Source organism: Ictidomys tridecemlineatus, chromosome 9 (assembly GCF_052094955.1).
Source record: "Ictidomys tridecemlineatus isolate mIctTri1 chromosome 9, mIctTri1.hap1, whole genome shotgun sequence".
Taxonomy (NCBI): Eukaryota; Metazoa; Chordata; class Mammalia; order Rodentia; family Sciuridae; genus Ictidomys; species Ictidomys tridecemlineatus.
In genome coordinates, this window is record NC_135485.1 from 68,714,119 (window position 1) to 68,739,437 (window position 25,319).

The window sequence follows — 25,319 nt, forward strand, 5'->3', positions numbered from 1 at the left end:
ACCACTGCATCCTCCCTAGAAGCCTGGGGGTGACTCTATGTTACAAAGACGCCACACCCAAATCAAACCAAGGAGAGTGGACAAAAATAGAAAATCTCTTTTCCTAGAGATTTTTCCCATCAGTAATTCAAATACAATATTGTCTTATTACTAAGAATTATTTCTAAGTTATTTGAACATCCAAAAGGGATTTAAAATACCAGTATTCTCTTTTCTTTCATTAAATTTGTATTAATATCAAATGATTAAAAACAGTAATAGAAAAGTAAAATATAAAAAGTACAAAACAAGATCTTCTCATTTCACTAAAACCAGCATTTCTATTTTAAGAACTTGATGCAAAAATGAGAATTCCTTCTTGATTTGTTGTGTTTATTCACTAAAGGACATAACCATTGAACCATTGATAGGGAGAATTCCAAGTCAGTCTCTCTCTCTCTCTCTCTCTCTCTCTCTCTCTCTCTCTCTCTCTCTCTCACACACACACACACACACACACACACACACACACACACACACACACACACACTCACACACATACACATAATGTGAGCAGAGGAAAGGACTAGATCCAGATCTTAATGTTACCCCCTTTATGTTACTGCAGCCCTTTTAGTGCCTACTGTGGTCCATGGGCTGGGCTGACAGCACAGAATCCATACATCCAGAGACTATAAGCTTTGCTAAACTATCAAACAGCCTGTTTCAAACTCAAATGCTCTAAAAACTAAAAATCACTCAAAAACTGAAACATTAATTTTCAACAGGCCCCCAGTGAACATTTCTATACAAAAACAATTTTGACTGTAGCATAATACAACATGTTCACATGCATTAGTGCACAATGACTCACTTTATGAGTGAGAAAATGTAGGCTCAGAAAGGTTTGTTGACCCTGAAAATTCTGTTCCAGCTCTAAGCCCAGGGGACTCTCTATATCTCATCACAGTAATAATAAAGCCTGTTAAGACATTGGACACAAACTTACATTACGTAGTTTGGACAGTTATCGCCACATGTTATACTGAGGGCTGGACAGAAGTATCGTCCCCAAAATTCATTATGCTGTAAAGCCTATGTGACAAAAAGGACAATTCAAGGTAGTTTTAAATTTCAAAACATTTCCAAAGAATCATAACAATTAAATCTTCAAGTTCAATCTTTATTGTTATTTCCAAAAATATACAAAGTTGCATATTCACAATATATTACAAATTAACTAATTTACCTGGAAATTAAGAGGCCTAAGGTTGGGATATTCCTTCCAATTGGCCAAGAAAGGAGATCTCTTGGTAGATCACCCCATAGCCCCTTCTTTCTTCTCTCTTTAACTGTATGACCATATAATCTTTATAACTAAAATGATGTTCTTTAACTGTATAATCCTATAATCTTTATAACTAACATGATGTAGTATTGCTCAATGAATATTGCTGACTTATGGTAATGATCTTTTCTTGTTTTCATCAAAATCACTTGTAGGAGTTAAAATCTTGGTTACAATGTATTAAGACATGGTTTTCTTTGGAGTTGATTCCTTTGCTAGAGCCATAGAGCTAGGAGTGTTATTTAGCCTCTTTGTTTCTCATAATTTCTCTTTAATCATATGCTAAGTATCCCAGTCTCCCATCCTCTCATTTATTTCCTTATTGAATGGAAACACAATGTTTTTCATCTGTCATTCTTTCCACTTTACTATAAGATTTATTCTCCTCACCTTTCCTCATCTGAAACAACAGGGTGACTGAGGAAAACCCCAGATGACTCCCTGACCTTGTGCTAAGGGATAATAGGAAGTACTCCTCCATTGCTCCTGGAAGGTGTCCACAGGTCATGGCAGGGGAAGTGAGACGCATAGTCTTTATTTTCATTGTTCCCACCTTGGGCACCTATTCACAATGATAGTCAAGGACAACTTACTGTAAAGCCATAATAAGGAATGCTGAAGTACTGAAGCCACAAGATCTGAGGAGCCATGCTTCCAAAATACAATGACAGACCCCCAAAAATCTACAAAAAGCAAAAATCATGAATTAGAACTGGTCCAGGAATTTCATGAGGAATTCTAGAGAAGAGCATCTTCAAGAATGCTATAACCTTCTAAACATTTCTGGTAGGAATAACTCTTGAAATTCTTTGACCTTGCTCTAAATATTAATCTTCCTTTGTATGTGTAAACCTCACATGGCCAAGACTGTTTAGGGTTTTAATTAATGAAAATATACTCAAGTCTATATCATAGATTTTATTTATTTGGAAGATCCTTAATTGTTAATACTATACTTTCATGTTTTTCTGTACTTGCAAACAATGGAAGATTAAGAAATACATTCATCTCTTGGTATCCAAGGGAGACCAGCTCTAGTACTCACATACATAGATACTCAAATCTGCAGATCTCAAATTCCATTATTTTAAAAGAGCATAGTATTTGCATGTAATCCCAAGCAAATGCTTTATACTTTAAATATATGTGTCCTTTGCATTTTAAATCATCTTCATATTTCTTTTACCTACTATAGTATAAATGTTGCATAGTAGTTTATACTATATACATATAACCGTATAAACTATATAGTTTAGGCAATAATAATTAAAAAAGAAAATGCACATATTCAGTACATACCTATTTCTTGTTCTGTATGTTTTTCATCAGTGATTGTTTGAATTTTCTAATGCAGAACCCACTGACACAAAGAGCTGACTACTGACTATCCTAATTATAACACCAACATGTGTTGCCCCTAATGATCCTGAAAATCTAGGAACTTATACAAGAATGTTCCTAAGCTTCACATACACCTCTCTATTTCCATACAACTGTAAGATTTGTTATTTATAAGGATTTGCTTTTTGCATCCACGACATTAATAATAATTTGGGGTTCAGAATTGTAGGCTTCATGTTTCCCAATGCCTAGAACTTATAAACTGTATAGCGTGGTATAGTACAGCAGAAAACATGGACAATCCCTCTGTTTAAAGCTATGAAAAAGTGATATTGCAATGCAGATTCAGGAAGGAGCGCTGGAGATGAAGGAGAGGCCCACATAACACTGGCCCCAACTGGGGTGAGGTGAGCCGGGATTTGCACAATGGTGGCAGTACCGTGGTGTGCCTGCGTATATCAGAATTGACCTACCAGAAGTGCCTGGTGTATAACATGACATCTCTGAGTGAAATAAAATTTTACGACTGGCTTTTAAAATTCTACACAAAAACTTCCAAATCACAATCAATGTATCAAATAAATCAAACAAAGCATCTTTATTTACTGAAGGACTTTTTTTTTAGTAAATGAAATACAAATTAGACATCACATTGTTGATGATATATATTGGCAGTTGACAAATTCAGAAATTGAACTAAACTTTGACAAGAGTATATGTAAGCCATGGTTTTATGGTTGCCTCAAAAATGAGCCCCAAATTATAGATAACTATACCACATTAATAAAAAGAACTTTTTTAAGTGTTGTATATGTGCCATTCAAGGGCATCTCTTTCTATTGTACCAGAAAGGATGTATACACCAATTGGCTGAGCATCCCTGTTTAGTGGATATTGTGTGGGGTGTGTGGTAATTGGCTCTGTTTATCTGTTGATTCATCTATATGAGTGCAAATTTTAGGACCATGAAAGATTATGACTTTGTAATCATTTTCTAAAAAGATGAAACAGAAACATATTGACATTATCGATTCTCAGGAAGCCAGACAACAGGTGACCTAATACTATGGACTTTAGAAATTTCCAGTAATTTTAAAACATTTTCAAAATGCAAGAGGCATCCAAGCTAGACCCCCGTTACACTTCTCATGGAGCTTCACTTTCACCTTGGGGTATAATGAATCCAACCAAACCAGCTCTGCTGCTTACACAGCTGGCAGTTCTCTAACACCAGCATGAAAGGCAGCCTGTGGTTTTTGCTAGGGAATCAATCATTATTCTTGTTTTTGAAGTCCTAATTTATAAACGTTCATAATCACCAAAAAGTCTTTTTTTAAAGCTCATTAATAAGGACATGGCTAAGATAAGTAACTACATGAGAACACTAGCAGAAAAGCCTATATAGGAGCAAGGAAGAAAAGTGGTACATTCTTTAATATAAACTTTAGTTCAGTCTATGGCATCCCGAAACCATCAGATTCCCACATCCAGAATCCTTAAAACAGACTTTTTTATGACAGGAAGGTGTCAGAGAAACAGGGGGAAAAATTCTGTTCCCAGAGAAGCCCAATTCACACTCACCAACATAAACGTAAAATAGAAGTTCATGACCTGTCTTGTTATAGTTACATCACTATGATTTATTCCTATGGCCAGTGACATGGAAATGGATGAAAAAGCCACCATCATGAGGGTAAAGATCATGATGAAGAAAGTCTCCACTGCTGGTTTTCATTCTTAAAGAAAACAAAGGATCAGTTTAACTGTGTAGCTCCCTGTGTATCTGGAACTGTTTATAGTGCCAATAACACTACAATATCCTGAGAAAGTAAGATCAGAACAACATCACTCACATGCAACTACCCTGTGTCACAAATTTAATTGTTTCTCTTCATGCGAATGAAGGGTAGCCATCTTTATAACGTAAATCCCCCTAGTATAATCACCACGTGGCTCTGTGATTGGGAATAGGGCTGCCAAGCTTCTTAAATTACTTTATAATTATCATGAGCTAATGCTCTGTATTAGAATGGTCTGAAGATTTTGGAACATCTGTAAGAATACTGATAAGAAGTCTACAATCTCTTTCTACATATCTCTGCATATCATAGATATTACCTGCCTATGTATATTTTTTTCTCTACATAGAGATACATGTAGTAAGATATAGAGAAAAAATACAGATAGGCAATAAATATCCCAGCTGGTGGCAACAGGAGTCTGCACAGCAGCATCTCATCTGGGCTGTGCCTTCTTGGACTAATCTGGAGTGTGTGGTGTGTGTTTTTGTTCTGTAGACACAAGCACATCAGTGGATACTACAGGGTGTCGTCTTATTTCTTTGGAAATATTTTATCTGACTGACTAGCCAGGAGGTTCTTGCCAAGTTTTATATTTACTTTTATAGTATACTTCATGGTGGGTAAGTAACAAGACAAAGGGGATGTGTCTCTAGCCTTGAATATGTGGAGATGTTAACTTCTCATTGCAAACACGCTTTTGGTTCCCAAAACTATAAAACAAGCTATAAGGAATCATGTATTGATGGTATATTCTCTAAATTAACTGGTTAATGTGGACACTTTTTCTAGACTTTTTCCCAACTGAACTTGAAAATGTATTTACGGAACTATATTTTTCTGAAGGATGCCATGTATCATACTCAAACATGGAAAGCATTTGTCGAATTATTTGAGACTGTGCTAGAGAAGCTGGGATATTTTTTTCCCACCACAGTGCTAGGACTGAAATTAGAGCCTCATACAACAGCCAAAACCAAGCCACATCTAAATATTCCACAGAAACTCAATGATTGATAATAAAATTAATACCCCCCCAAAACAAGCTAAATTGATTTTCATATAAACTACCTGAGAGAGAACTAGTTTTTTGTGTGACATAGGGCCATGAATAAATCAAAAAATGGGCTGGCTTTGTAGCTCAGGGATACGGCAATTATTTAGTATGTATGAGGCTCTAAATTCAGTCCTAGCACTGCGGTGGGAAAAAAAACAAAAACAAAAAAACAAAACAAAACAAAACAAAAAACCTTAGAAGTGATCATCAACAACTACTACAGAGCCAGTAAAAGGAAAAAAAGAACACCATCACACCTTATATAAAGGAGTTAAGCAGACGTGAATAGCCTTGTTTAGTCTGGTTATTTCCTGTGCATAAACTGCACATTCTTTGAGACATCTATGGCTTTACCAGGATTAGAATCTCTTAATGAGGAGAGTCCATTATAAGGAACAGCATTCTGCCTACAGTCTCTTCCCTCAGACAGTGCACGGAACAAACTACAGTCAGGAATAGTCAATAAGACTAGGTTCCTTCAACATCTGATATCAAGAGCAAACCAACCATAGTCCATCTACCTTCTTCCCTCTCCCTTCCCCTTTTGTATTTTCTTTTCTCTTTAAGACCTCTTCATAGTCCCTTCTACCATATGGCATGCTATGAATTTTCTGTTTTCAGATATCATGTCTCTGCCCTCATAAGAAAATAAAATCTATGGCAGTAGAGGTTTTAATTTTTACCCATTTCATTCACCAGTAGAGTCGAGTATCAAAATGGAACACATAACTCTTGAGTTGAACTTTTCAAATGAATTAATAAATGATAGTGAACAGCTATTAGAAAATACTGTATTTAGTTGATATTTTGTTTACTTGACACTTTTTTAAAAAATAAAATTTTGTTGAAGATTTTCCATTAAAATTTGTCTACATCATCAAAATTTTGAGTTATATAGTCCAGGAAAACACTTTAAAAAGCATTGCAAAGGTAGAAATGTAATTGTGTCTTACCGGATGTGTTATTCAGCTTTTTATCATTGTGAAAAAATACCTAAGAAAATCAACTTAAAGGAGGTATTATAACTTTCATATGAGGTGTCCCCTGAAAACTTATTTGATAATGCAGCAATATTCAGAGGTGGAATGGTTGAATTGTGAGAGCTGTAATCTGACCCGTCCATCCATTACTATGGAATGTCTGAGTAGTAACTGCAGACACATGGGGTGTGGTAGGAGGAGGTGGGTCACTGGGGAGCATGCCCAGAAAGTATTGTTCTTCCTGAGGCCCCTTCTTACTCTCACTCTCTGCTTCTGAGCATTTACACTTATTTGTATAAGTGCTACCTCCCCTTGGGCCCAGAACAATGGAGTCAGTCCTCTATGAACTGAGACTTTCTGAAACCATGAGACTCAAATTACCTTTTCCTCCGGAAGTTGTTTTCTGCTATTTTGGTCACAGAAAAAAGGACACTGACAGGAGATAAGATTTATTTTGGTTCACAGTTTCAGAGGTTTCAGTCCATGGTCTATTAGCTGAATTGTTTGGGGCCTGAGGTGAGGCAGAACATCATGGCAGGAGGGCATGATGAAGAAAAGATGCTTACCTCACAGCAGCCAGGAAGCAGAGAGAGCAAAGGAGGAATCAGAGACAAGATAATCCCTTCCAGGGCAACCCCCCACCACCCCAGAGACCACTTATTCCAATTAGGCCTCACCTCCTACTTTCCCAACCTCCCAATACTGCCACCAAACTATAAATCCCTCCATCCTTTGATGAGGTCAGATGATCCAACCACTTTCCAAGAGCCTCACGTCTGAATACTGCTCTATGGGGACTATGCCCTCGACACATGAGTCTTGGGGGGAAGACTTACATCATTTTCAAACTATTACACTGGTTCAATTGACTCTTTCTATATCTCAAATAGAATAGGAATGACAAATGAATGGGAGGATGGGTAGAAGATAAAATAATCCTGGAGCAGTCCATATCAGAACAAATAGCTCTCACATGATTATTTCACAGCATAATTAGAAGAGTCTGTCAGTTACCTGTGCTATCCAGGGCTGGGGACGACCCACCAAGTTTTGGAATGAACGCCAGGTGATGACTATGAGCTGATGACCAAAAGAGGTAACATAGGAGATCTCCTCCCTGAATAAGCTCTTCTTGTTCTGATCATTTGAGAGTTGTTGTAGTTCAGATTTTGTTTCTCCACAGATGGAGGATTTTGTATAAAAATCAGCTAATGCTTCTATGACTGACTTTTCATTCTTTGAAGGCATTTCACTGTTGTTGGCTGGATTAAAAGTGGATAACAGGCCTCAGATTACTACTTCATTAGTAACAGATTACTACCAGTTTTACCAGATTTTCTGTGAACTCTTATTTGTATAACTCCTAAATTCTGAAACTGGAGTACAAAAAAACCAACATAATCATTGTAAATTAGATAAAAATACTCACAGTATTCACTGACAACTAAATTTATTTGGTTACCACATTAATATGTAAATTCACTAGGCTGTGTTTTAATGAGCTACTGCATTGCTAAACCTTAACCAACTTAATTTGGCAAAAATATAGAAATGTTAGAGATTCACATACCTTTTGACTTTTGCTTTATTATACCATTAATGATTTCAAAGAAGACTTCAACAGGATTGACGTAGTGCTCACAGCTGTAACCTAGAAAAGATACCAGCAAGAACTCCACATAGGTCTTGGAAAATAGAGCAGACTCAGTAAGTCTGATGGAGGTAAGGCTAGGGAAGACTGACTCAATAATTTATTTCTCCTTGTTCTTTTTTCATCTCACTGATTTATCCTTTCCTCTTATACATTTAGTCCTACAATATTTCATACACTCTGTTCCTAAGTTAAAAAAATTCCAAAACATTTTTGAAATCTTATATTAATTCTTACTTCTCATAAATCTTTGAACCGCAAGTAGCTTTCAATATGTCTTGGTGCTTATTAGTACTTCTTAAAAAATCTAAATATAGGTCCAAGAAAAAATATTAAGTTTCTTGTGAACTTTCAGTTCATGTAAAGAATACTGAAGCATCAATATGCATATCAGCAAGGACTTCTTGGCTACCTATTAAATCCAGAGATCAAAAAAATCACCTCTCAAACTGCCATAATCCCAGATAGACAAGAAATTCCCATAAGAAGCACTATCAACAGAATGTAACCAGTACAGCACACCTGAGCTCTCACCTCAACTTCCTGTGGCACAATCATCTAAACTTGGCCTGAGCTCTAACTTTTCAGTTCATTTTCTCTGGATTCCTCAGATTCACATGTATTTGATTATTTTCAAACAACAAAGATTTAATAAAAACAAATTGAGGAAGATAATATTAACAATTTGATTTAGGGTCATGGAGAAATAATACCCAAAAACTTCTAAAAAGAAGAAGATGGATAAGCCATTAAAGAAATCATAATATTTAATCTGAAATAGAACCAAGCAGCCTGGAATGTTTGGTCCATTAATGTCAGATTCAGGGCCAGCCATTCCACTCAAGACCACATCACTCAAGACCTACATCTTCAAACTAAAATTACTAGAAAATGCAGCAGCATCTCATGAACCCTCAGGAAGGCAGAGCAAGATCATGTGTCAGGGGAAATACTGGACAACAACAATCTGTTACATGGTCCAAAAGACAATGATTTGGGACTTTTAAAAAATGTTCAACCGACAAAATAACTAGCTGTAAATCCAACATGTTAATTATTTAACTGTAAGGGAAAGGTCACCACAACTGGGAATAGAACAAGCAATGAATTGCCCTTGAGAAATACATGTGTATTTCCCCCCCCACACACACACAGTATGCATACTCACATAGGAGAAGAGAAAGAGAGAGCCCTGAACAATAAGCAAGTGCTGCAAAACTGATCAAAAATGTTTTAGGGTGGTGAAAATCCAGTTAGGTCTATGCAAAGATCAAGCAGCACTGTTGCTACCCCCTCTGCTCTCCCCAGGAGTCTATGAATGAAGGATCATGCATGAAAAGGTCAACTACACCTGCTGATTTGAAGTACTCCAAAGCCATCTTGGCAGGACCATGGTACATGAGTTTTCCTGAGGCCAATATGGTGAGGCTGTCAAATAGCTGGACGATGGAATACTGAGAATGATAAATAGAGAAGATGATTGTTGGTCCCTGCTCTGAAAGGCTAAGTGAAAAAGGGAAAATAATGAATTATTAAACTTCCAAACCTTGCACTTCTTGGTAAAATACTTTATTCCTGTCAGTAGAGCATTTTCTCTCAGTTCAACTTGATCTCGTCCCACAAACTTCTCATTTCAATTCATATTATATACTTGGTGTTAGCACAAAAGGACAGGGCCGGATGCAAACTTCATGGATCATTTTAGCCTTTTATTCCAGAAGGGGAATACATTCACAGGAATGGACCCACTCTTCTAGTGGAAATTGAGCCCCTGGACAAAGGAGGCTTCTGGGCTTATATAAGCTATACTGAGAGGTGACTTAATTAATGATCTTATTAGTTTGGGGCACTTAGGAATTTGGGATATGACATACTGGGTGAAATGGGAGAGATCTAGGGTCAGTGGTCAGTTTGGGCACTCAGGAAATAGGTTTGTGAGAATTTGAAAATTTGTTTTTACTGGGAAATATTTTTACTTGGGGAAGAATGGAGGGTCTGGGGTCAGCGTACAGTGCTTGTCTCTTTCCCTTCAGGGTCCTACTGTACTGTCACTGGGAAAGGGTTTATTTGGGGAAGGATTAATGCTTTGGCTTCCTTTCTAGGGATTGTTCTGTCACTGGGAAGAATGAACTGGGAAAGGATCAATGCCGTTAATGTGCTAATTTTCTTTTTACATCCTCTGTCCAAGCCATACTATTTTAGGGTTTGTCATATTCTATATCTCATACTTGGAAACCAGGGAACCTAAATTTAATGGTCTTTTAAAGAAGATAAAGATTCTTAAAATTTGATGCATCAACAGTCTAGAATTGGCTAGAATTTTAGTGAAAATGCAGGTTCCTATATAGTCTTCCCAGACAGTGAATTACAATATCTGAGGTTATGTATAGGGAATCTGTATTATTAATAAGCATCACAGATAATCTTTAAGTACACTCATTTTGAGGAGTAGTTATGGACCAATGATTAAAATAATGTCATATAACTATTTCTCATTGATCATTTAACTATTCTGGCTCATTAGGAATTGGTTTTCACTTCTATCCTCATGATCTATTATTACTAAGCACTCAGAATATCTTCACTAAATGCTTTAGAGTTAAACTCATTTCCATTTACAAAATGTTGTTATAAGGCAGTTCTAATATTATCATTTCCCTCCATTTTACAGATAAGGCTAAAAGGTCAAGCAACTGAACAGGGACTCACAGTTACTAAGGGGCAAGTTTGGGATCTGAGCTCTGAACTAATGCTAAGCTAGGAACACTGCTACACTATCTTTTATAGAAGTTATTACTTATGGGAAGAAGAAACAAAGGCCACAGTCACTATTCAAAACAGTTATTGAAATTATTTTAAGAGAAGAATCATTTTAATTTAAAAATTTGATAAGCACCTTGTGCATCTAGCAATGTATCCAAGAAAGTTCTGATTCAATGAGAAACACAAGATAGGAATCTGTAATTTCAACATGATGATTAGAAGTAGCTAGTGGTTCCTTGTAAACAAACAGAGGGTTACAACCCAGTCTTAAAATAATATAAGTAGAATATTGAAAGCACTAACAGGAGTGAGTTAAGAAAAGAGATACTCCTGGTTAAAGAACAAGGTAACAAAGAGTAAACTGAACAGGTCTATTCTGAAAATACCAGAAGCTGTTCTGTGTCACACAATAAGCAGTGCTTATGTGTGTGCTTGTCTTGGTGTTGTGTTGGGTGAAAAAGATAACTAAAGTGAGGAGCAAAACAAACTCATGATGAACCCTTCACTTAGAAACTGGAACTTTAAAGGCCATAATGAGTTGGGTAATGTCTGGAAGATGGAAATGGGATTGCCTGGGAGCCATGTCATTCAATGAGTGCTGACTGTAAATAGACGGTATGGAGAAGCAGTGAAATCTGAACAGCCCTGGATTGAATCCTGGCAAGCCATGCTTATTGACTGGGGAGTGCAGGCAATGGTGTGGCCTCCCTCATTGGAGTCTGTAGTAGGTAGTATTTGGAGTGCAAAGGCATTATGGCAGAAAAAAAACTATGTAGGGAGTACCAGAGAGAGCAGGAGGGGCTATAGATGCAGTGAAGTATGACAGTGAGGAATCCAGGTGAGAAGAGCAGGATTTCATCTGTATTATATTTGCATCCTTTCTGTTAGTATGAAATATTTTTCTATATTTTTAAAGATGATGTTTAAATCTCAGCTATTGAAAATTTTCTTATAAGTGATCCCTCATTTTTTTCTTTCTTGTAAGAGGAAAGTAATTTCTTTCATTTCATTCTTCCACATCTTCAAGCCCCAAATCTCAAAAGTTTGTCTCCATCCTCCCATCCCAAGTCTAATCCTGAGCTGATCCTGTTGAGTCCCTTGAAAACAGACCCAGAAACTGCCCAATTCTCATCACGATTAGCATAGTCAAAGCTCCATCCTCCCTTAGTAACTCCTTCATGGGGTCTTCCCTCACCTTGCCCAACTGCACAGTATTCTCCACAATCATTGCTCTGCTTTAAACTCTCAAACCATTACCATGTCCCCCAGTGACAGTAAAAGCACACATCTGATATGGCCTATGAGATCTATGCAATCTGCCAAGAGCCCAACTCCACCTCATATCCTAATCCACCTGTGATGGTCTGAACTGGGTCCTCCCCAAACTCAGGTGTTGAAGCCATATCCCCTAGTACCACAAAATGTGGCCACATTGGACACAGCACCTTTGAAGATGTTATTAAAGTTAAATGTGGTCTTCGAAAGTCGCTCATCTGCCTTTCCAATTAGGAGCAAATTAGGACAAAGACACACAATGAAGTTGATGGCCATCTACAAGCCAAGGAGAGAGGCCAAGGAAGAAACCACCCTGAGGATGCATTGATCTCAAATTTATACTTCCAGAGCCATAATAAAATTAAATTTTTTGTTAAGCCCCCAGCCAACCTCAACGACCTTTAGTCCATGGGTCTGTCCCTCAGGCTTCTTTGATGTCCACACACCAGATATGACCTGCCTCAGGGCCACTGCTTCTTACAACCAGAACTCTCTTCTGAATTTACAGCACCTCTCTCTCTCTCTCTCTCTCTCTCTCTCTCTCTCTCTCTCTCTCTCTCTTTCTCTCTCTCTCCTCATGTGTCACATGCTTGTGGTCTTACCTGACCTTTCTGCTATTTTAAAAGCTTCCCAACTTCACATGAACTTCCTTCCCTATGCTCTTGTTTCATCTTTCTTGAACTGCTTCTTGTATATTGACTGTATTCCACTAACCAAGAGGAACACTTTTTTAGATTCTGAATCCTCTGCACCAAGAATACCAGGTGAACAGATAGCAAATAAATTAAAAAACAATGTTGCCATAGCATTTACCTTTTCAGGAGTTTAATGACCTTATATGCTGTGTTCCAGTCTAAACCAGTTGTGGGCTCATTCAGGAACAAGATGGAAGGATCAAGGATCAACTCCATTCCTATACTAATTAGTTTTCTTTCTCCTTTAGATTTCACCTAAAACACAAATTATTATCATCATCCACATGAATGAATATAGTCACTGTCATTTGATGAATTAAACTGTACCATTCTTCATAGAGACATGTTATCTCATTATGTTGATTATTCTATATGTTAAGTAAATGACACCTGGGAGAAGGAGAGGTTTCTCTTATCATATGCATAAGGTGAGGCCCAGAGCAAAGTTATCAAGTGATTATACCTGATATGATATAAAATTAACTAGAGTGATAGTAGTGGTAATATCATGTATTATTAAAGCTCAGGCTCTAATAGTCCTGTATGTTCCTCACCAAGTCAAGTATTTAGTTTTAAGAGAGTAAGTTACAACACTAAAAAAATATGACTCTGACATAAAAAAAAATCCCTACTAAGATAGGAGAGGAAACTATCTATAGTGATCTTTCAGTGTTTTCTAACCACCTCCCACTGACACACTGCCTCCACAAAACAATCCCAAAGGGATTGATAAAGAGAGTCAAGTTGGAGCCAGGAATGTACACTTTTTATCATACCATTTCAGCATATTTTCAATTTCATAATTTTTTACCCAAAATGTTGTTTTCTATACCTTAACTTACTTGGAATTCCTGATTCATCTTTTCAGAAAAATCCAGAAAAGCGAATATTCCACAGGGCAACTGGCCCAGTCTTTGCAATGAGTAAATATATATGCAGGAGAGAAAGAAGGTTTGGGGGAGGAAGGAAGTAGAAAACACATCTGGAATTTGGAGTCTCCAAACAGATGATATCCAAATGCTACTCATGGCCCTTGATTGGGTATCATTAACAAATGAACTATAAAAGACATTTGGGTACCTTTATCAAAATGTCATATGCTTGTACAAATATGCCACAATGGAATCTATTATTCTGTATAATTATTATAAACTAATAAAAAAACTTGAATGTAAATATATAGAGTTGATGCTTAATATTAAAAGTGCTACACAAATACATGATATTACCACTACTATCACTCTAGTTAATTTTATATATCTCCCTAAATAGATAAAAAACTTCAAAAGAAAAGTATACTAAAAATGTAATTGCTTGGAGTTTTAGGAAACCTTTCCCTACAAGAGATTTTTCTTAAATTTTTTCTCTACTTTAAGTAACAAATTACGACCAATGTCGTGGAATCTTATGGAATTCAATTTTTAACAAGCTAATCAGTATTGAAGAGGGGAATACAATGAATAATTTACAAAGAAAAAAGTCAACAAGATACTGAATGTCAAATGTCTGTCCTATTTTTTCATCCTCCCTTTATATCCATGTTGATCTACTTACCTGTAAAACAAAACAAAGCAAAACGGATTTTTAAGATTAAGAAAACCTTAAAAATTGGGAACTTAAAAAAATGATTTTTATTAAATCTTCATCAATCACGAGTCTAAAGCAATTGTATATTGTATACCATGATTGTGACAAAAAATATGGACTTAAAACAGCTGATTATACAGAGACACTTTTTAGAGACATTTTATTGATTGATAATGTGTTGATAAGGTAAGTAAATGTACTTATTTCCTTTTGCAATTATGTGAGAAGAGGTAAACAAATGAGAAATCAAAGAGAAAGATGTAAGAGTCTGGAAATAAAAACAACAACAACAAAAAAGACTGGAGAGAATGAGAAAAGAAAACTGTGAAAGAAAGAAGAAAGGCTTTACAAAATAACTTTATCATTCCACAAATTAGAAGTAACTCCAGAAGCCCAATTACAACAAAGTGAATCACAGCACAAGAATTAGCGAGTCCCAATCAGCTCACAACAGAAGGAGGTAGTGAAGGAAAAGCAGAATTAAGAATTGGGTGACAAAACAAATGCTTTAAGATGCAATATTACAAAGTTTGAGACCTGGAGAGACTTGATGATAGGTTACTTGAGTAGAAAAAGAGCACAGAGTCCCCTAACCCTAAAACTGAACCAGGTAGGTAAAGTGGGACTGGGCAACAAAGAGAGAAAGGAGGGAGCAGAAAAACTCTTAAGCTCACCCACTTAAAAACAAGAAGAAAGGCAGACAAAATTTAAAGTGTGACAGGAACATCAGGGTTCTTAGAACAAATAGCTTAAAACCAAATCTGAAAAGAAAACTGAACTGGAGTCCACAGTCCTTCCACCCCTTAAAGTTATCCCTTAAATCACCATGGCCATTTCCCATACCTAGACAGCTGCATTAAAGAACACAGAGTTCCTGTGCTCATAGAGTTGCTGCACTCAGTCAGTCACCAGGATCCTCACCACCACTAAAAGGATCTGATAGAGGGTAAGAGGTACACAGTGACCCATGGCACTCATAGGGACACTCCAGATTCTTCATCCTGAACTCCTACGCACAATAAAAACAACCAACATACAACACTGCACCCTCCAAGCAGACAGCTTCAAGCCCCTGAGCTGACAAACTGGAACTGCCTGGAGGAGGTTCACAGCAACTTGCAAATTGGCTCCTATGCCCCTGTAATATGAACAGATCCACAGCCAAAGAATGATGGTAATTTCCTAAATGTCCAAACCCCACTGAAATCTAAATCAAAATTCAACAAGGTTTTTCTTTGCCTAAGCATGGTTTACTATAAACAACTTTAATATTAACTTTGATAATATATATAACTCTTTAATTTGAATGATAGTTGTTACCCAATAACTAACATTGTACCCTCAACCCATATGAAAGTATTTCATCCAATGGTTTAAAGCATTAATTGGAATCAATCCTATCTTCGCTTTTCTAGCTCTAGCTGATAAATGTTCCTCTTACCCCTAATTCATCTTCTTACCTTATCTGCTACTATTTTAAATATACAACATTTATTTCTCTCTATATCTGGGTCTGAATTACCCTTTTATAACTTTACTCTCTTTTTCTTATTTTCGGTATCTCTTTTCCCTCTCCGTTTGCCCAATCTTTCTCCTTTCCCCCATTTAGCCCTCATTTAAGTATAGTAATTTTACTAAATTAAATACCAATTTTTTGGCCTGTTACAGAAGTTTATTCCAAGTTTACACTGGATTTGAGGAACCATAAAAAACAAATAGCAAGAAGTTTTAGTTTCTCATAAGGTTGAACAGCATGAGGCTTAGCTCAGAAGCAATTATAATAAAGAGGGTGGCACCTCTGAAAGTAGTGCTGATATTGGGATAAGTAGAAGTCAAACGTGGTATAAAAAATGAAAAATCAATATGTGGATATTCAACCTACCCAGGACTCTTGAGAGAAAGAAACTCACAAAATAGTCCCTCCCTTAAAAGAAGAAGTGAGAATTATACCCATACAAGGGTAGACATACAAACAGTATAAAAAGGCAAGAGAATGAACTACCCCAATTTTTATATAATGCTTCAACTGACTTCATCAACACTATAGTAGAGGAAATGTCAGAGAAATAATTTAGAAAGTTCATAGTTAAAATGTTCTATGACCTAAAGGAAGATGTAAGAAGTGAAACTGAAATAAAATACAGGAAGTAAAGATTATTTCAATAAAGATAAAAAAAATTCTGAAAAGGCATCAAATGGAAATGTTAGAAATGAAAGACTCAAGAAACCAAATTAAAAACTTAAATAAAAGCATCATCAATAGATTAAAATACTTCAAAGATAGATTTTCAGGCCTCAAAGACAAAGTATATAATCTTGAAAATAAAGCTGACAATAAAGAAAAGAGGTTAAGAGACCATAAGTAAAATATTTTTAAAAATGTGATAACATTAAATGACCAAATTTAAGATTCATTGGGATACATGAAGGCTCTGAAATTTGAGCTAAAGGGATGCACAGTCTTTTGAATAAAATAATACTAGAAAAATTTCCGAACCTTAAGAATGAGATAGAAATCCAAATAAAAGAGGCATAAGTATTACAATTATAGAAAAATCACAATAGATCCACTCTAAGACACATTATAATGAAAATGCCTAACATACAAAATAAGGATAGAATTGTAAAAGCTGCAAGAGAAAAATGATTGGTCACATTTAGAGCTAAACCAATCCAAATTTCAATTCATTTCTCAACACATACCCTGAAAGTCAGGAGGACTTGGAATAATATATTCCAAGCTCTGAAATAAAATTGATGCCAACCAGTAATTCCATAGCCAGCAAAATTAAGCTTCAGAATTGAAATTGAAATAAAAACTTTCCATGATAAACAGAGCCAATAGAATTTATAATTAGAAAGCCTGACTTACAGGATACACTCATGGGAAAATTTTATGAAAAGGAAATGAAGAATAAAAATGATAAGCAGATAATCACTCCCCCGGAAAGCCGGGGAGAAAAAAAATGATAAGTGGCATAGGAATAAAGAGTACTAGTAGAATAGTCAAAAGAAAATCAAGTCCACTTTAAACATTAGAAATAAAACAAAATGAGCATAAAAATCATCTCTAAATAACAAATTTGAAGGTAAATGGTTGAAAATCTTTAATCAAAAGACACAGGTTGGCAGATTGGATTAAAAAACAGGACCCAACATTGTGCTGTCTCCAAGAGACTCACCTTACAGGCAAAAACATCCACAGACTGAAGGTGAAAGGATGAAAAAGACATACCATTCAAATTTTACTCATGAACAATCAGGGGCAGCTCTTCTCATATCAGATAATGTAGACATTAAGACATAATAAATCAGAAGAGACAAAGAAGGTCACTTCATGCTGCTTAAGGGAGCATTTCAGAAACATAATGATTGTAAATATTAGTCCCCCAAACAAAAGAGCATCTACATACATCCAACAAACAAAATTTTTGATTTAAAAAATGAAATCAATATTATAAATCAACAAAACACTAATACTAGGTGATTTTAACACACCTTTATCATCACTGTATAGATTCTTCAACATAAACTAAATAAGGATTTTACAGAATTAAAAAATAAAATGAATAAGTGGAACTAATAGTCATCCATGAAATATTTCATCAATCAATGACTTGTTTCACTTTCTTCTCAATAGACCATGTTTTAGGTCATAAAGCAAATCTTTGCAAAATAGAGAAAATACCTTGCATTCTATCAGATCATAAAGGAATGAAGTTAGAAATCAATGATAATATTTTTAAAAACCCACTTTAACACCAGGAGATTAAATACTACACATTTGAATGATGAATGCATAGTAGAAGAAATCAGAGAAGAAATAAAAAGAATTATAAGTAAAGGAGAATAGTAATACAACATATTAAAAGCTCCAAGTTCATAGCATTGAGCTCATATATTATAATAATAGAAAGATACCAAATAAATAATTGAACATTACATCTCAAGGCCATAGAAAAACAAGAACAAATACACCAATACCAAAATCAGTAGAAGATAGGAAATAATTAAAACCAGAGCAGAAATCAATGAAATTGAGAATAAAAAAAAATGATCAGAGAGATCAACATAAGAATTGGTTTTTTGAAAGGATAAACAAGATTGATAAACACTAACAAAAAGAAAGAAGGCTAAAAAACAAATTCAGGATGAAAAAGGAATTAGACTAGAAACCCTGCACCTGCTAAAAGGAAATGTAGGCCCAACACTCCAACAAATCAGCAAAGGAACTGACTATTTAAATAAGACTCCTAAAGTGCAAGAAATAGAATAAATTCAGTAAGTGGGATGGCATCAAGTTAAAGTTTATGAATGGCAGAGGAAAGAATTAAGAGCATGAAGAGAAAACCTACAGAATGGGAGAAAATGTTTTCCATCTGCTTCTCAGGGCATTGATATCCAGAATATACAAAGAATTTAAAAAAAAAACACCAAATAAATAAATGAAAAATCAGTAAGTGGGCAAAGAAATTAAACAGACACTTCTCAAAAGGAGAAATACAAACTCTCAATAAATACATGAAAAGTGTTTAATATCTGCTAATCAAGGATATGCAAATTAAAACTACATTGAGATTTCTTCTTGATCTAGTTAGAGTGGCAATTATCAAGAATATAAGTAACCATAAATGTTGATTAGGATGTGGAAAAAGGTACATTCATACATTGTTGGTAGGACTAAAAATTAGTGCAACCACTCTGGAAAGCAGTGTGGAGATACCTTTAAATACTAGAAATGAAAACATCCTTTCACCCAGTTAGCCCACTCCTTGATATATCCAAAACATTTAAAATCATATACTATAGTGATAAAGTCACATCAATGTTTAAAGCAGCACAATTCACAATAGCCAAGTTATGGAATCAAACTAGGTGCCCATCAAGAGATAAATGGGCAGAAAAAATAAAGTGGTAAAAATATAAAATGGAGTTTTACTAAACTGTAAAGAATGACATTATGCCATTTGCCAGTACATGGATGGAACAGAAGTCTATCAAGCTAAATGAAAGTAACCTGTTCCACAAAGCTTAGGTTCAAATGTTTTCTCTGATATGTGGAAGCTAATCCAAAATAAGAAAACTAGAAGAAAGTTCAGTGAGGTAGAAAAAGGAGGATGAAGAGGAGAAGGAGGGGTGAGATAAGGAGAGACAGTGGAATGAGTCTGACCAAACTTTCCTATGTGCCTATATGAATGAACAACAGGAAATCTTCTCATCATATAAATCCAAAAGACATTAATTTAAAAAAAAAACTATAAGTAAATAGCTGAAGTTTCAGTAGAGTAGAGGGAAGGATACAGGGCAGGGAGGTTAGAAGGGGAAGCGAAAGCACTGGGGACTGAACCAGAACAAATTATATTCCATGCTTTTCTAATTATGTCAAAATGAATTGTAGTGTCATGTGCAACTAAAAAGAACCCATTTAAAAAAAATCCTTGAATTCTTGTCATTTATGAAACACAGAAGTGATTTCAGAAAACAATACAACAATGTCCCCCAGAAGAAGAAAGGGGAAGAAAAGTAAAAAAGGAAAGAAATAAACAACAACAAGAAAAGTGCAAAGACATCAAGTGATCTGTGTCTTGAGCAATGAGGGTGGGCTCTCTCCACATAGACCAACTCCACCCCAGGATTAGATCACGGTTAAGATTATTTCTTCACTTAATTTACCCCTTTAAAGTAGGAATCTGGACACTTCTTTTTATCACTACAGAAAGCAGCCAGTTTTGACCATACACATCTTAGGAAACTTCTGATTAAGGTCATATTGCCCACATAGGGAAGTCCTCTTTCCTGGTTATGAATCTGTCAGGAATTTTCACATTACTTTGGAATCTGCCACTTCACAGAGACCTAACTTTTCAATGACCTTTTTGATTCGCTTATTTTTTCTCTTCTTTGACATAGTTGTTGGAAGTCGAAGAGAAGCTGAGAACCACGTTTTCTCTCACTGTCAGGGTGCTCATCACGACATCATCCTGAAGGGAAATGTGCTTTCAATGAGTCATACTGAGTCTTTTCTAAGACCATCACTCCAGCGAATGTTTAAGTTTGTTCACAGAAATAACAAACCCATGGAAAATTTCTAGGTAATGGTGAACTTTCAACTCTAAACATTTCAGTGACTCCACAAAGCTTCAGAGCCCAGGGAATAATTTTCCTTCCCTATCTTCACACCCAGATGGAGCACAGGTGATTATGGTGACTACTAAGCACTTCCAGAATGCTTTGTATGAGGATTTGACAGGGGCACCTTTTAGGAGAAAAAGAGAAGTGAAGGAAGGGCAAAAGGGCAACAGTAGACCCTTTGGAAATGATTCAAAGTTCGAACTGTTACCATTGCCTACAGGTTCATATTCCAGATCCTTTCTTCCTCTCCTTAACCTCTTTGTCAGTCTTAAGGGAGATGATGTAAATTCGGTGTAAATAAGATTGGTTCCTTGAGCATGTTCAATTGGAAGCATGATATACTACAAGCCAAGGCTCTTGCCCATATAGAAACAGGGGAAACCTAAAAGGAAAACCTACCCATACTTACCTGTACCACATATCCTGAATTGCATTGGAAATTGTCAGGGTGAGGTACCTCATGTACCCAAACATTTTCATATAATACTCTTGGTTCTTTCCTTGCAGCTAAGATATCTAATAACCTATAAAAGGACACACATGTTGTGAGATTTTTCCTTACTACAAAGGTCACATCTCTCACTTATTCTGAATCCAAATTCTGTTCAGGTTAGAAAGTGAACTAGCCAAAATATTCTGTGGTTTAACATATGCGTGTACATGCACGTAGACATGCAAATTCTTACTTTCCTTTATCATGTGGTATAAGAAAGCCAAAAAACATTAAAGCAAGATATCATTGGCTTATCCAGTACAGATCTTCCAAGTGACCCTCACCTTTATGGATCCAACCCAAGCAATAGGAGCCTTTACCTCTGAGGTATGTCCCACTGAGACCTTCAGCTCCTTATCTACATTTTTAATATTATTCCCTTATTTTCCTTTCTCATTATCTCAATAACAAGGTCAACTGCTTTGTGTTAATTACTTTATCATGCTGTGTTTGTAATACTGAATTTAATAAGAATTTCTGGTCCTAGGATTAAAACCATAAGATAGTCCAAATGCACATTATCCACAAGACAAAAGCCAAGACATGAAAAGAAAATGCATGTGATTTGTAAAAGCACACAGAAACAGCACCAAAAGACTTATTTGTGCTTTCTGTTATACTCACAATGATTTGCCTCTACCTTGGGGTCCCACGATGGCATTAAGGCCAGGTTTCATGATCCTACTGTAAACACAAAAACATACTGATTTATTATTTTACTTTTTAAAGAGTTCTATAGGCTTAGGGGCTACACTAAATATATTATTGAAGGCTAATGAAATTGCAGACATATAACAAGAATCAAATTTTAAGGAAAAAAATAATTGGTTAAAAATAGTCTAGTATACATAGGATATGAATCACTAGTCAAGACCTATGAAAGAAAAGCCTCAGATCCTTGAAAATCCCTTTCATTTATTTATGAAGCCACTAATCCCTAAATAGAAATGACACATTCTATATCAACAGTCTGTGAAATTCTTGTAAATAATCTCCATTCCTCTTACTCCTCTTAAACAGCTTCTGAATAATGTTTGATGATCAGCCTCTTCAAATTCCCTGGCCTGTTTCCCAGTCAAGAAACACACAATTAATAAATCAATGATTTGTAGACTATCAGGAGTAGTGTTCTCACTTTTAAAATCTAATCAGAACAAAAGAATCAATACATCTTAAATAAAAATAAAAGACTGGAATAAAGCACTCTCGAGTATAAGAAACTATCACCTGTTCTTCACATTTGAGAAAAACACCTTACCAATTAAAAAAGCAAAACATGCCCTAGGATAGATGATTTACTGCTTTGTTCAGGATCTGATAAATGGACTGGAAAATGATCTGTGTAGAATTAGGAGACATCCCTCTAGCATGGATGTCCTTTGGGGATGTGCAGGCACAAAACAGATACAATTGTGCTTCAATCTAATTAAGTGTGTATGTGAGGGTAGTGAGTATTCAGATAGAGAAGAAGGGGGTGATGATGGCAGTGTTGACTGTGCTAAGACCCACGATGAAGTCAAATAGGCTAAATTTTGTCCTAAATATAAGAGGTAAAACTACTAAGAAAATTAAATGGAGGAAGGAGAACTAAGGGCAGGGACATTGCAGATGCACAGGAATGATCAAAGAGCAGTCTGACTTAGCCCATTCAGAACACTGGTGTCTATGCCAGTCTCTCTTTAGAACTGTTAGGTACCTCAAAATGTGTTCTACAGTGCCCCACAGCACTCACACCACTAGGACTTTGGCATTCATGGCCGGTGCCACCTAATCTGTCTCACAATGATAGTAGGGCAGCTGGGGGCTGAAGTGAAATGTACCTTTCACTTTGCTTTTTAACTAGGAACAACTCACTCAATGACTGAACTAATATAATGAGAGTGTGATAAACCAGGAACAAGATGTGACACAGAAAATTCTTACTCTTTTGGTAACCTTCCTCCCCCAGTGTAAAGACACACAAATGACTGGGTACATCTGGGGGTGAAGATCAGTGCTAGCATGGGTGTTTAGCATGTATAAAGTCTTGGGTTCAATCATTAGCAAACTCCCAAATTTAAAATGCTTGGGTACACTCTCAAAGTGCATTTGTATACAGTTCCTAATGATCTTCTTTATTCATATCTACCTAGAAACTGCTTCTAAAATGAGTAGGAAAAGCCTTCCTATTCCCTAAGTCTTCATTCAGTGCCTGGAAAACTTCCCAGGTTTTTAAGATTTGTACTCAAGGAAAGATCAAGCCATCCTCAATGATTCAACCAAAACCAAATGTAAATATGTAAAGGCAAAGTATTTCACAGATACCACTGTTTGGTTTTCTTTGACACTAAACCCAGTGTTGCAGAAAATGGTAGTAGTGTAGTTTCCCAAATGCCACAGTTCCAATGTGGAGCAGTAGCTAATTCCATATCCATTGAGACAGCTGGAAAGGATAAGCAAGGTAAATGAACCCTCACACAGAGTGTATTTTATATCTATTCAACCTGCATATATTCAAAGCATGGTACAATCACTTCTTTCATCACAAAATCTGTAGGGACAAACATATTTTAATTACTGTATTCACAAAGGCTTGTTAGCTTTTCATAAGTCAAGTCTATCTAATGTAGTAAAAGATCAAAGCCTGTTATCCACCATTTCTCTCCTTATTCTCCTAGTCAGGATTTCCTAAACCAACACGAGAGAGACAAGAAGTAGGCAAGATAGCAGGTGTTGCTGCATGGACAGAGATCCCATCCTAATACAGTCAAGGCCTCAGCCCAATCAGCCCTCAGATCCTCACCATTTCTTTTCCACCCATGCCTCAACATTTTCTATGCTATCTTATCACTTCCTTGATCTGAAGGGAGTTGCTGGCATTAACAAAGAAGTATAAAGTCACATAAAAAATATCTAGAAAACAGAATGAATGTCTAATTCCATATAGATCTGCAGCCACATTGAGTCAAAGTACTCTTTTATAACCACTCTCCAGCCTTGGGGAGCCAGGAAAAAGTTTTTGCTTTGTTTAGGAAGAATTTTTCCCTTAGGACACAAACAGAACTTATAGCAATGGTATCTATGCAAAGCCAAATTCACATCATATATTGGAATCAGAGACTCACAAATATCAGAAAAACATTGATACCCATAACGGTCAGTATCTGAACTCACAGAGGTACATGTGGTAGTGATAGGTTACATAGAAATACTCATTGCCCTCCTACTCTAGATCCCATTTCAACATTGCACTTTGAGTTCTGAATTTGTTGTGAGATGAAAAGAATAAAAGTCATAATTGCCATGTACTTTAAAAATATAATTATTTATTCCCAAATGACTTAAAATCATCATACTACAGTGACACAACCACATCAACATTTATAGCAGCCCAATTCACAATAGCTAAACTATGGAACCAACCTAGGTGCCCTTCAACAGATGAATGGATTAAAAAAATGTGGTATATATACACAATGGTATATTACTCAGCCTTAACGAAGAATGAAATTGTGGCATTTGCTGGTAAATGGGTGGAGCTAGAGAATATCATGTTAAGCAAAATAAGCCAATCCCAGAAAAACCAAAGGCTGAATGTTTTCTTAGGTATGTGAACGCTAATTTACAATAAGGCAGTGGGGGCTAGGGAAAAATAGAGTGGACTAGGCAGAGGGGAGTGAAGGGAAGGGAGAAGATATAGGGGTTGGAAGCTTAGTAAAATGAATTGGACATTATTACCTTGCCCTATGTGCATTTATGATTCCATGACTGGTGTTATTCCACATCATATACAACCAGAAGAATGAGAGGATATACTCTATTTCCATATGATGTGTCAAAATGCAAAATTCTACTGTCACGTAAAACTAATTAGAACAAATAAAAAATAGTTGATTTAAGATTATAAATTCTTATTACTCTGTACTTTAACTGTATAACTTCAATTAACTTACATCTTATATTTAAATATGTTCTACCTGTCTTTATTAGAATAAGTGATAAGTAAATTATTATAGAACAATTATAACTATTATAAAGAGACAATTTTAAAGCAACCATTCATTTAACCCAGGTCTGTTTGAAAAGAAAAGTACTTTCACAATATACTAGCATTTTAACCTTCTTGCTTCTAGACTATAAAGGATATAAAGTGCACAGGTACCTAAAATGCATCTGTTTCAGAAAGCACATTGTATTTCATAGTTTGGAAAGTTCAGAGTTACAATTATATACCCACAAT

At 35.9% G+C, this 25,319-nt stretch overlaps 1 protein-coding gene across 1 annotated transcript in view; it reads right to left on the reverse strand.

The window, feature by feature from the left end:
* LOC101957021 (broad substrate specificity ATP-binding cassette transporter ABCG2) overlaps nucleotides 1–25,319 on the reverse strand; it is a 29,923-nt gene that overhangs the window by 4,097 nt on the left and 507 nt on the right. Inside the window, 10 exon segments of the mRNA XM_078020725.1 lie at nucleotides 989–1,074; nucleotides 1,921–2,010; nucleotides 7,519–7,766; nucleotides 8,075–8,155; nucleotides 9,507–9,658; nucleotides 13,007–13,143; nucleotides 20,306–20,414; nucleotides 20,416–20,456; nucleotides 21,017–21,131; nucleotides 21,725–21,784. Of these exon segments, the coding sequence (XP_077876851.1) occupies nucleotides 989–1,074; nucleotides 1,921–2,010; nucleotides 7,519–7,766; nucleotides 8,075–8,155; nucleotides 9,507–9,658; nucleotides 13,007–13,143; nucleotides 20,306–20,414; nucleotides 20,416–20,456; nucleotides 21,017–21,131; nucleotides 21,725–21,784 (1,119 nt within the window).